Source organism: Callospermophilus lateralis, chromosome 4, assembly GCF_048772815.1.
Source record: "Callospermophilus lateralis isolate mCalLat2 chromosome 4, mCalLat2.hap1, whole genome shotgun sequence".
In the NCBI taxonomy this organism is placed as follows: domain Eukaryota; kingdom Metazoa; phylum Chordata; class Mammalia; order Rodentia; family Sciuridae; genus Callospermophilus; species Callospermophilus lateralis.
Genome location: NC_135308.1, coordinates 156685677 through 156698584, shown reverse-complemented (window position 1 = coordinate 156698584; position 12908 = coordinate 156685677). Strand labels below are relative to the sequence as shown.

Sequence of the window (12908 nt, the reverse complement as noted above, 5' to 3'; positions counted from 1 at the left end):
ATAAAACTTCTCAGGTGGTGCTAAAGGCTCTGGTGAGATGGAGCAGGGGCAGAGAGGACGCTGACGTTTGTACGTAGGACAGCCAGAGAGAAATCTCGAAGGACATGACATTCATTCCCCCCAAGATGTTGAATTCTGTGGCTGTGCACAAAGGTGTGGGTTTCAGGATAGGGAGGAGCCATCAGGCCATCTTCTCTCTCCCCAAGAGCTGGGCTCAGTCCGTGCACAGCTTCCGAGGGGAGTCGGGCCCATTTCCCATGTTCCCCAATGTCTCCGGAGCTTCTCCTCCCAGAGAAGCAGAGGTGTGACATGCCTGTGGCCCCCGTTGCTGGCCTCTGGGGTAGTCCCAAGCTCTGTTAAAAGAAAAAGAAATGGACAAAACAAATGAACCAGGTCAAGTCAGGCCAGGAGTGCAGACCCAGGGCCCTTCAACTTCTGATGAAGTCTGGCGTCTGTGAAGGGCACAGCCTCTTCCTGCCATAGCACTTTCCTCATGGAGTGGCCTCCTGCATGTCAGGCCCTCTTCTGGCTGAGGACAATAACAAAGCCTGTCCTCCAGACATGTCAGTCTACAACGAATGAAATGACCAAGTTCATCATATAGTATGTTAGACTGTGAGGAGTGACCGTCGAGAGTCAGGCAGGGGAGGTGTGCAGAATTCTGCGTGGAAGTGGGGTCGAGAAAGTTTGAGCAAAGATCTGAAGGAGGTAGGGGAGTGAGCCAGGTAGATGAGGGGGGCGGAATGTTCCAGGCAGAAGGAACAAGGGTGCAGATGCGGGCCTGAAATGCTTGAGGGACAGGACCAAGGGAGGTCCTAAGACAAGAGTGAAGTGAGTGAGCCTTTCCCAGGTGTTAGCAGGAAGAAGAACAAGTGCAGAGAGGCCCTGGGGACCCCACAGGCTGTAACAAAGAAGTAGAGGTTCCTCCGAGGAGGGACCCATCTCACTTGAGCAGGGCGCTGGTTGCTGCATTCAGAAGACACTGCAATAGGATGAAGGTAGAAGCAGACAGGAGCCTGCTGTGGCCATAACCCAGACGAGACCCTGAAAGGGTAGACCCAGGTGGTAGCAGTGACGGATGGCAGGGGACAGATGCTGGAAGCCCTGTGGGGGGCCTGTGATCAGGACTTCCAGAAGCCTGGTGTGTGGGCCAAGGGCAAGGGCAGAGTCAAGGATGACTCCCAGGAAGTGCCCTTGGGTGCCTCAGGTGGAGACTGGAACTGTGTTCCGGCCACCTCAAGGGAGAGGGGCGTGGAGACAGTCCAGGGAGGCGTCAGGCCCTCAGGGCAGGCTGCATCTGGGGCTCACAGGGGAGGTCCCAGCCAGAGATCTGGACTTACAAGTTGTCAGCACACAGGTGCCATTTAAAGCCAGAGATGCCACAGACCCATCAAGGGAGTGTCACCGGGAGAACAGAGGAGGCCACACACTGAGCCCTAGGATGCCAAGACTTAGAGGCCAGGAAGAGGAGGAGGCCAAGCAGGCATACCCATGCGTGCAGTGTCCTGATGACCTTGCCCTTCTTGTTTCCCCAGTGGGACTGGGGAGGTGGGGCAGATGGCAGGAAAGAGAACCCGGCGGGCACCCGGGGTGGCAAAGAAAGGGGGGCTCACTTGCTCTCGAGCCTCAGGCACTGCACGGTGCATCCTGGAGGACCTAGAAGGAAGGTCCCCAGCTTGAATCCCATGGATGAGGGAAGGAGTGAGCTCCCCTCCGCGTCCCCCAATGCAGGAGTCCCACATAGGGTCCTAGGGCAAGGAGAACAGCCACAGCATCCCCTGGTCACCACCCTGAGGCCCCGAGACTGGAGCCCAACACAGGTGTGGCTGGTGGGGTCTCCATCTACTGCTGCCCACCTAGAAAGGGACGGTGACCACACCTTGTCCCCTCCCAGGGCTGTGCCTGTCACGGCCCTTCCCTCATTCACCAAGGCTTAAGGAGCAGAGACAGTGGGGACCAGGAGCGCCTTCACGCCAGCAGGCATGTCTCTGAGGAGTCTGTGCTGCTCTGCTTTCTGTCCCTGCCTGTCCATGTGTCTGTCCGCCCCAGGTGTGTTTTCACGTGTCTGCGCGTGTGTACATAGGTTGCCGTATGTCGCATGTGGTTTTTTTTAACTGTCCTAATGTGATTTGGAGTAGGGGGAAGGTTCAGAGGAATTCTGTTCCTTTCCACAGCCATATATTAAGCATCTACTGTATGCTAGACCCCCAAATCCACTGCCTTGTGGCCATTTGTGTTGATCAACTTTCCATCTCTATGACAAAGTGCCTGAGAAAATCACCTCAAAGGAGGAAAGATGTATTTTGGTTCATGATGTAAAAGCTTCAGGCCGTGGTCGCCGGCCCCATCACTGTGGGCTTGGGGTGGGGCAGGGCATCCTGGCAGGGACCATGTGGGAGAGTAAAACTCTCACCTCAGGGCAGCTGGGCAGCCAGGGAGAGTGGGGATAAATACACCCCTCCAAGCACAGGCCCAGTGACTGCCTCTTCCCTGCAGGCTCCCCCTCCCAATGCCGCCACCAACTAGAGACCAGACTTCAGCACATGAGCCCTGGGGACACTCCAGGTCCAAACCATGCGCAGTGCAGAGGGCAGGGTGGGCTTGGCCTCCACCCCACCGCCTTCAGAGCCTGTAGCTAGAGGGTTGGTAGGGGCCGTACTCCCTCCCAAGGGACCACACACAGAGCCACCACACAGGCCTGTTCTGCAGGTCACACACTTGGGTCACATTTTCTCCAGAAAAAGAAGTGAGCAGATGGCAGGAGGGGGGGAGGACACAGTCTATCCCCCAGCCCACCCCAGGCCCCCAGGAGGGAGACACTAATTACCCTGGAGCCGCCCCTTCTCAGGGACTCACAGACCAACTGGCAACAAGGACAGGCAACCAACGCAACAGGTGCTCCCTGGGGAAGCCACAGAGACACCTGTGAGGGAGAGAGGTCGTGGCCGGCTGCCACCTGTCTGGGGGCTCCTGGGGTGAACCCACAGAACCTAGCCACCCATCAGAGACTGGAGGACTCGGATCCAGCCCCACCACCTCCTAGTTAAGGCCCTGGCCTGGGAGGCAGCAATCAGGTTATCCTCCCAGGTCGCAGGTTAGGGAACCAGCTCTCAGCAGGCGTCACCATTGTCCTCACCTGGTGCTGCGTGTGTAATGGCAAGGAGCCCGTGGGGCGAGGAGCAGGCGGGAAAGGACAGGGGCACCAGGATGGGGGCAGCCAGGTCCTCCCGGCAAAAGTGGCAGAGACCCGACAGGGCGAGGGGCAGAGGGCAGGGCATTGCAGGTGGGGGACAGTAGTGTGAGGTGTGACAAGGCTGGGGACAGCCTGGTCTCCCTGAGGTAGGAAGTCCCCACAGGGTTCTGAGCAGAGGACAGATGGGGTCTGACATCCAGGCTAGCAGTGTCACTCTGGCGTCTGCTGGAGACCTGACCACAGGGCCTGGGCAGCAGGGAGACCAGTCCAGAGACTGATTTGAGAAGGGGCCAGATTTAGGATGCTCTGACGGTGCAGCAGCAGGATTCACTCACAGCCTAGAGGGGTGCAAGAGAAAGAGAACCCTGGAGTGTCCAGAAGTTGGCTGGGAGGATGGAGGACCGCGCTGTCCCGCTCTGAGTCCAGGAATGTAGGGCAAGGCTGGATAGGCGGGGAGGTGACCACTCTGTAGCCCTGTTTTATCTTGGTTTCTGTTATGGATTCTTCTCCCCACTGGACCGTGAACAGCTCGAGGACAGTCTACAAATAGAGTGTCCTCCCCCAACCCCATCCAGGGCAGAGCCATCCCCAGCTCAGGCCAGGGAGTTGGCTGGGAGAACACACCAGGTGCTGCCCTCCCTGGGCCACCCAGAGGGCTCCCCTCCCTCTCAGAACCAGGGCAGCAGCAAATACCACGTCCCAGTGAGGAGGCGTCCTCTGCGCTGGTGCAGCCACAGAACAGAGCAGAACATTCCCCAGAAGGCGCCGCTTCCTGCCCTCCCGGCCTCAGGTGCTGGCCCTGCCGTCTGCTTACCACTGGCTGGTCGCTGCCACTCCGCTGGGTTCAGGGATGAGTGGAAACGTGTCCTTGAAGACACACAGCGACACCAAGCTCTGCTGTCCTGATAAGGGACACCTCCTGGGCTCCTCAGGGGCCAGGCCCGTCCTAGCGGCTCAGCTGTTAACTGTCCCTCCCCACAGGAGGCCAGGAGCTGGCCGCGCTCATGACTTTCAAACAGCAGAGGGGAAACTGAGGCACTGGCCCAGGCAGTACGGCTGGGAAGGGCGCTCGGGTGGCTCCCTCCTGAGCCCGTCACCGCAGACAGCAGGGAACGGCGAGCATTGGGCACCCTGCACAGCGGGCGCTCCCAAAGCCAGGCACTTTCCATACACAGCAGCAGAGCCACAAAGGCTGGCAGGCCCTTGACCTGTGCCCAGCCCCATGCCTGAGACACCATCTGACTTCAATCTCACCACTGCCCTCTGAGGTTCAGATGGCCTGTGTCCCCCTTATGCAGATGGGAAAGGTGAGTCACAGAGGCCACACAATCAGTGGGGGGCCAGGACCCCACCCCAGCAGTCCATCTCTGAGCCCAGGATCCTGGCAATCACCTCAGTCTTCCTTTTGGTTTTTGGTTTTTGTGGTGCTGGGGATGGAACCCAGGGCCTCGCGCACACGAAGTCAGCCCTCTCCCAGGAGCCCTGTCGTGTCCCTGAGGACCGCCTCCCTCTCTCTCCCTCCCTCTCCTCTCCTTTCTTTTCCTTCCCTCTCCCTCTCCCTCTCCCTCTCTCCCTCTCCCTCTCCCTGTCTCTCTCTCTCTCTCTCTCTCTCTCTCTCACACACACACACACACACACATACACACACACACACACACACAGTGTGGCTACACCATCCAGCAGAGCAGGACTGAAGGGAGGGTGCGAAGCCCAACAGTCTAGAAAGCTCCTCCCGCCCAGCCCATCTGCGATTCTGTCCCATTGGAATGGATCAAATCCCAAATGGAACAACAGACATAAAGAGCAGAACACGGTGCCCAGGACGTGGGACCTCCCTCCCGTGAGGCCGGGAGCTCAGGGTGGGGTGAGACGCAGGTCGTTCTGGAGCACTGGTCTGAGGACACAGGACCACCCAATGAACAGGGCCCTAGAGATCCCCTCGGCCAGCCCCCCTGGAGTGAAGACCGGAGGCCAGAGAGGGGGGAGCACACCTCCTGTCGCACGGAGAGCCATCCCGACCCAGGTCTGCTGACCTCCCCATGCCCACCCCACTGGCCACATCCACCTCCTCTGCCAGACAGAGAGCAAGAACAGGGTGGCCTCGTCCCTGTGGTGTAGACGTGTACCAACTGTGCCCACCCTGAAGAGCAGTGTCACAGCCTGAGCCTCCTGGGACACAGATCCCATGATTTGCCAATGGAACTGGACAAGAACAGGATCAGCAAGGAATGTGTGGCCCTGGCCACCCCTTTCAAAGGGCAAGAGGTCACTTCCTTCCTTCCTAGGCACTCTGCCTACTCCTCATTTTGGCCCCCAACACAGAGAATCATAAATCCCAGTTTACCAACATTCTACACTCTCAAAACTTCCTCGTTCTTATTTAAACACTACAACCCCATAAGGAAAACCCGGGTTAAGATTTTCACCCCCATTTTGCAGAAAAGGAAGAGGAGGCCAAGGGACACTACATGACTTGTCCTCAGTCTTCCTGAGCCAGTCACCAAATAGGGGGCTTCCTAAGCCTCGGGCCTAACCCGCTCCTCCCTGGGCAAGCCTTCAGGGCTCACTTGTGTGCCCCTGAGTCCCAATGTCCAGCCTCAGCCCAGACCACAGCTCTGTGCCCACCCCCGACACTCAGTGCCTCTCCACACTCCATGGGTACATCCCCAGAGCATCTCCAACTCCCATGTGCCAAGCTGCCCCCCACCTCCCCCTACTCCTGGCCTGAAGCTCTCTAGTCTCAAAAACGGCTTTATCCTCCAGCTTGCAAGTCCAAGATCCAGAAGTCATCCCTGCGGCCACCTCTTCTCTCTCCATTCTCCACCCACAGACCTTAAGCCACCTCCTGACACCTCCCAGACTCGCCTGGCTCTGCCCATAGCCTGGCGCCCCCTGGGCCCAGCATGGTCATCTCTCAGCTCCAACATCTCTGCCTCGGGGAAGCCCTCCCTGATCCCACAGGAGCTCAGGATTGCTAAAGACAGCAGAGCACTGTGATCAGACACGGACCTGAGTTCACAAACCCTGGATAAAAGGCTCTCTTGCCTCAGTTTTAATCTCTGTATAATGGATGCGATTGAAGGACTTATTTCACAGGGCTGTAACAAGAACGAGCGAGTTGATGTACGTACAGTGCTTAAAAGTCCCTGGAATACACTAATTCTCTGTACCAAATACACAGGGGAGTGTCACACAGAGCTCCTTGGGAATTTGTGGGGGAGTGATATTTGGAGGAGCCTGAGAAATAATCAAAATTGTTGCCTGTCTCTGTCTACCTCCAGCGTTGTTCATGGTCCCAGTATTTCCCGGTTTGATCCTTACAAAGGCATCTCTCGCACTTTTATGCATGTACAAACCTTGTCATGAGCATATCCTGAAAACAGATTCTGTGGGGCATGGTGGCACATGCCTGAAATACCAGCAGCTCGGGAGGCTAAGGCAGGAGGATTGCGAGTTCAAAGCCAGCCTCAGCAACTTAGCAAGGTCCTGAGCAACTTAGCAGACTGTAAATTTAAAAAAAAAAAAAATTTAAATGGCTGGGGTGCAGCTCCATGGTTATATACCTCTGGGTTCAGTCCCTGATACCCACCAGACCTGGGATCTGCATTTCCCCAGCCCCGCAGGGACGCAGATGCTGCTGGTCCACAGACTGCGCTCGCGGGGCGCGGCTCTCCAGCGCTGCCTGGAGCTGGATACTATTATTCCCACTATTGCCATTTTACAGGATGGGAAACTGAAGCTCAGACAGGTAAAGACCCTTGTCCGAGGGTCACCCAGTGAGTGAAAAGCCAGGGTTTAAACTCAGGTGTGACACTCCCCAAGCAGAAAGACCTGGCTCGAGAGGCTCCTCCACACAGAGGTCCCCAGGTCTGAGCCCTGGGCATGGTGCTGTTTACTGGCTGCTCCGGCCTCCTCTTTCCTGGTGAAGAGGCCTCTCTGAGAGAGGCTGGCCTGGCTGGCTCTTCCGTATTCCCTGTTGGCCGCCACTATTTAGAGCTAGCTTCCTGCCTCCCAAAGCAGGTCCGTGTCCTCTACATTGTCCTCTGCTGGCTGCAACACAACCTTCTCCCTCTGCCTCCCTCCATCTTTACCCACACATCTGTGCCCTCACTGCACACACACACACACGCACACACACGCACACACATGCACACACCCATGCATACACACAGGCAGCACCCCGGCTCCCTCCTCTGTTGGCAGGAGGGCCCAATTGGGACCTCTGGATCCCACAGCAGAAGCAGCTGAGCTGGAAAGGTCGGTCTGGGCTGCTGCGAGGTCCTCTGCACTCCCAGTGCCGTCCAGCCTGCCAGACACAGGCCCACCACGGGCAGGAAGAGTCTGCTTTCCTGCAGGGCTCTGGCCTCCCTCTGCCCTGCTCATCTGAGCAGGCACTGCTGCCCCTCAGAAGTCATGCCATGTCCTCCTCTTTGTCCTCCTCTTTCTTCTTCCCAGCCAGAAGTCATATCCACATGCAGAGAGGAGAACCATTGGAAATCACCTAATCATTCACACCACATCTCACATATGAGAAAAACAGAGAGGGTGAGGTACCTGCCTTAGCCACACAGCAACTGAGCAGCACAACTAAGATCAAAACATGGCTCTCCAGACCCTTCAGCACCTTTTCCAGGTTCCTTAGAAGTCATACAGGGAGAGCACAGAGGTCATCTAGCTTGGAATCCAATCTCACTGGCTGGGTAGTCTCGGACAAGTTACTTCACCTCTCTGAACCTCAGTTTTGTCATCTCACATTGGGACAAAAAACACATTCTGAGGGTTGTTATAAGATGAAAATACAGAATATGTGTTTGGTGACTGCTCAAGACCCCACATAGAACGGGTGCTTAACAAATATTCCACCTCTTCTCCTGCCATCGCCACATGCTCGTAAAGGTGAGCGCATCTCTGCCTGTGTGGGGTGCGGGGGTGCTTGTGCTGGGGATCAGGCTGGGGACAGAGCACACTTAGAAATGACCTGCAGGACAGACCATCTCACTAGGACCTGGGGTGCGAGCAACCACGCCCCTGCAGGCACCAAAACTGATCCACAGGCACCTGGCCTCACACTTGCTTCCACAGGTGCTGCTGGGTTCTGCCCTATGCAGATCTGGGTACAGAGCTCCACCCTCTTTCAAGTCTCCCCCCTCAACACACAGACACACAGACACACACACACACACTCTCTCTCTCTCTCTCGCTCTCTCTCTCTCACCATTAGCAGTAGTGAGCAGCGTAGATTTCACTGTAGACAGAAGGGAGGGGATGGAGGGTCTTCACAGCACGTGTCACAGAAAACTACCTCAAGCCATCTTTGAAAAGTCTGGATAGGCTGGGCGTGGTGGCACACGCCTGTCATCCCAGCTCCTCAGGAGGCTAAGGCAGGAGAATGGCAAGTTTGAGGCCAGCCTCAGCAACTGAGCAAGACCCTGGCTCAAAATTAAAAATAAAAAGGGCTGGGGATGCAGCTCAGTGGTGGAGCGCCTCTCGGTTCAATTTCAGTATGGAGGGAGGGAGGGAGGGAGGAAGTCCGTCCATCATCAGTCTAGATAGATGTGGTCTTTCACGGATCCCTCTTGGTCATTTTGCCACCCACAGAGGGGATGGGGGAAGTGTCACTGTGGCCTGGGCTTGACCAAGAGCCCTATGCCTAACATGACTCAGTGTCCCCAGAAGCCATGGAAGCCACTGAGGCATCTGAAGCAGATCCTTCCCCCACACCGTAGCCTCGGGTGGGCTGGGATCGGCTCTGCCCTGCCTGGCCACAGCCCCGGGACAGAGAGTCAGCCACCATCCTGAGGTCCCTCACTGCCTATTTGAATATGGATAATATATAGATAGATAGATAGATAGATGATTTTGCAGAGACACCAGGTCCCCACACTCTGGCCCTCGGTCAGACATTGGTCCTGCCAGGGCACCCCAACCTGGCCACCAGCCACTGTCCTCTTCCCACGGGAGCTGTGGCCTTTGCCCTCTGTCGTTTCTCCCTTTTTATTGAAATATTCTTTAGGGGCTGGGGTGCAGCTCAATGGTGGAGGGCCTGCTGAGCCTGAGAAAACCCCTGGCTCAACCCCAGCACCTCAAAATAAACACAGAACTAAATATCCTTTTCTTCCCCATCCTGTCTACTAGCCCTTCCTTCTTACCTTATCCCCAAGGATTTGCATTTGGGGTTTTACTTCCTCTTTTCTTGAAATGTGTCTGTTTCCTCCTCTTTCTGGACCATCCCACCTTTATTCACTTGACCAGCTTTTTCTGAGAGCCTGCTATGCCCTTGGGTGGACAGAAAAGTACTGGGAAAACAAGCCAGGGTGGTCGCTTTGTGAGGCCTGTGGCTGAGGGCGGGGCGTCAGTGGTTATGGTTACAACTGTCACTGTTTTCCCAGGGACTTTCTCTCATAAACGAATTACCTGAATCAGCTCATTTAATCTTCACAACCAAGTCAGGAGGCCAGTGCTCTTATCATCACTGTTTTATAGACAAGAAAACTGAGGCACAAGAGGCCAGCTCCCTCACTTACACAAGGCTGGCAAGTGCCTCAGCCAGATTCCAGACCCAGCCACATGGTTCACCTAACCATACCTCACTGCCCCTCAGTGTGCCCACGTGCCCCAGAGCACAGAGGAAAAGACTAATGACTTGGCCTAAGGAAGTCAGGGAAGGCTTCATGGAGGAGGGACTTGGAGCTGGGTTTTGGGGGATGGATAGAAGTTCACAAAATAAAGACCAGGAGAGACGTTCCAGTAAGAAAGCTTGGCCTATGAGAAGTCGGCAGCACGCGACGCCATGGGGACCTGGAGCATGCAGCTGGGGGCAGGCGGCGGCCACCTCACACAGGGCCTATGTCTGGTCCTGGAGGCAGCGAGGAACCCCTGGGGACTGGCCAGCACTCACTCTCCTTCCCACTCCCTGGTGTGACCGCCCTCCCACGGCTCCCCACAGTCCCCAGACTCACAGCCTGGCCTTTCTCCCCCCATGACCCTCCTGTTCCGCAGGGGCTGTGAGGGCCTCCAGCATCTTCCCAATCCTGAGCGTGATCCTGCTCTTCATGGGTGGCCTCTGCATCGCAGCCAGCGAGTTCTACAAGACCCGGCACAACATCATCCTCAGCGCCGGCATCTTCTTCGTGTCTGCAGGTAATGGCCACCGAGCCAGGCAGGCGGGAGCCTGGGCCCAATGGAGGGGAGAGGACCCCCCAGCCCGGGATGGGAGGACCTGGCAGAGGCACTGAGAGGGCAGGGCACCTCGAGGCCTCGCTCAGGGGAAGGCCCGGCTGGGCACCACCTCCAGCCCCTCGGAGTCCCACAGGAACACCCCCTCCCTTGGCCCAGAGGCCATCGTCCTCCCACCACTTTCCAACTCAAATCCTGGGCCCTCTCAAGTACTGGGCCTGTCCCCACCTGTCCTCTGCCCTCCAGTACCAGCAAACTGAAAAGGCCATCCATGTGATGCCCAGCTCCAGCCTAGAAGGGAAGGGAGGACCAGCCCTCACGGTCCCAGCCAGGTGGTAGCAGGCAGGTCCCCAAATCCGACTTCTAACCAGTCACACTCACCTCAGAGGCCAGAAAAGGAGCATGTCATGAGCCACGTAGTAGAACTGACTAACATCTGAGGAGCATTTACCATGTCCCAGGAGTGTTCCTTTATGTAACCCTCCCCACGGCCCCTCAGGGCTCGGGTCTGCTATCACCCCCAGTTTACAGAGGGGGAAACTGAGACAAAGCTTCACTTGCCAAAGGCTTTGAATGCAAGCAATGGTTCCCAGAGCCAGTCAATCTCCTGTTATACCAGCTTCGAATCCCTGTGCTGCCTTGAGCAAGTGGCTTAACCTCTCTGTCTCCTCATCTGTAAACTGTTCACCAAGCACTAAGCAGAGAAGGCTGCTCAATAAACAGCATCTATTGTTATTCCCGATCCGATGACCAGCACCTCTCTCCTCTCCACTCTTTCCACGTGTCTGTCTCTCCGTCCTTCCCCTCTAGATGGTACAATATTAAGGTGAAGTTCGCCAGTGTCCCTCTCTACCCATCCACCTGTGCATCACTGAAAGGGAAGGCTACCCAGCTGTCCCTGCCCTGTGATCCTGCCCGGTGGCCCACATCCTCCAGAACTAACCCATCCTCTCTGGTCCCCCTGCCCACCCCTGGTGCCCGCAGGTCTTAGTAACATCATCGGCATCATAGTGTACATATCTGCCAATGCCGGGGACCCCTCCAAGAGCGACTCCAAAAAGAATAGTTACTCCTACGGCTGGTCCTTCTACTTCGGGGCCCTGTCCTTTATCATCGCCGAGATGGTCGGGGTGCTGGCGGTGCACATGTTCATCGACCGCCACAAACAGCTGCGGGCCACGGCCCGCGCCACGGACTACCTCCAGGCCTCGGCCATCACCCGCATCCCCAGCTACCGCTACCGCTACCAGCGCCGCAGCCGCTCCAGCTCGCGCTCCACCGAGCCCTCGCACTCCAGGGACGCCTCGCCCGTGGGCGTCAAGGGCTTCAACACCCTGCCGTCCACGGAGATCTCCATGTACACCCTCAGCCGGGACCCCCTGAAGGCCGCCACCACGCCCACCGCCACCTACAACTCGGACAGGGACAACAGCTTCCTCCAGGTCCACAACTGTATCCAGAAGGAGAACAAGGACTCTCTCCACTCCAACACAGCCAACCGCCGGACCACGCCCGTGTGAAGGGCTGGACGGGACGGGCAGGCGGGCGGGCGGGCGGCAGGAGGGGCCCGCGGGCGGGGAGGGCCCCGGGAGACCTCGGCGAGCAAAAAACACGAAACAAACAAAACAAAACAAAAAAAGAGAAAAAATAGCAAGTAAATTAAAAAAAAAAAAAAAAAGAACAAAATACAAGAGGAACAAAGAAGCAAAACAGGCAATGCGGGAAAAATATAAAAGAGGAAAGACAAACTTTAAACTAAAGCGCGAGGGATAAACAATTAAAACTAGAAATAAATTTAAAAGAAAATGCATGATTTCCCATGTACCATTATTTTAACATTTAATAAAAACCAATTTAAATGAAAAAATAAAAGGGAACCAAGATAACATTAAAGCAAAAAGAGAGAGAGAGAGAGAGAGACAGAGAGAGGAGCGGAAGGAAAAGGAATGCCCTTTGTATTTATTAGGGGTTTTTGTTACCTTCTTTTTCTTTTTAACTGTGGGAGAATTTAAAAAATCAAAAGTATTCAGTTCCCTTTAACCCCAGCGGGCCCTGCCTCCCTAGGAGAGTGCGGGGTGGAGACTCAGGGGCCCCCAGGGGCCAGGGGAACCTGTGGTCACTGCCAGGTCCCTGGAGCCCCTGGGAGTGTGCCCTGGGGACGCTGGGAATGCTCAGTGGCTCAAGAGCCGGCTCCGCCCAGCACTGATGGGGCAATTGTAGGCCTCCAGGTGACCAGAGCCCTTGGTCCCTCCTGTCCGTTAGGTGCCTGGAGGGGGTGCGCTAGGGGCTCGCCCAGCCCCAGGTTCCCAGTCCTTAATGGTCCTTAACCCACTGTGATGACTTCTAGCCTCGAGGAAAGGGAAAGAGAAGGGACGGCTGCCTCCTACCGAGACACCGGAACCCCGGAACCCTCAGGGTGAGCCTTTTGGGGTCACCACCCCCAAGCTCCTGTCATTGGGGTCAGGAGACACCCACCCCCCGGGGATATAAAGCAGCTCTCCCTCCTCGCCCCTCCCCTCAGGGCCACCCCGTGACCCTG

General features: G+C 56.5%; 1 protein-coding gene across 1 annotated transcript in view; it reads left to right on the top strand.

The window, feature by feature from the left end:
* The window catches only part of Cacng2 (calcium voltage-gated channel auxiliary subunit gamma 2), a 107733-nt gene extending 95844 nt beyond the window's left edge, over positions 1-11889 (top strand). The window contains exons 3-4 of the mRNA XM_076853275.1: positions 10193-10333; positions 11354-11889. Of these exons, the coding sequence (XP_076709390.1) occupies positions 10193-10333; positions 11354-11889 (677 nt within the window). The remainder of the gene's footprint in view (positions 1-10192; positions 10334-11353) is intronic.
* The last annotated feature ends 1019 nt before the right edge of the window (positions 11890-12908 follow it).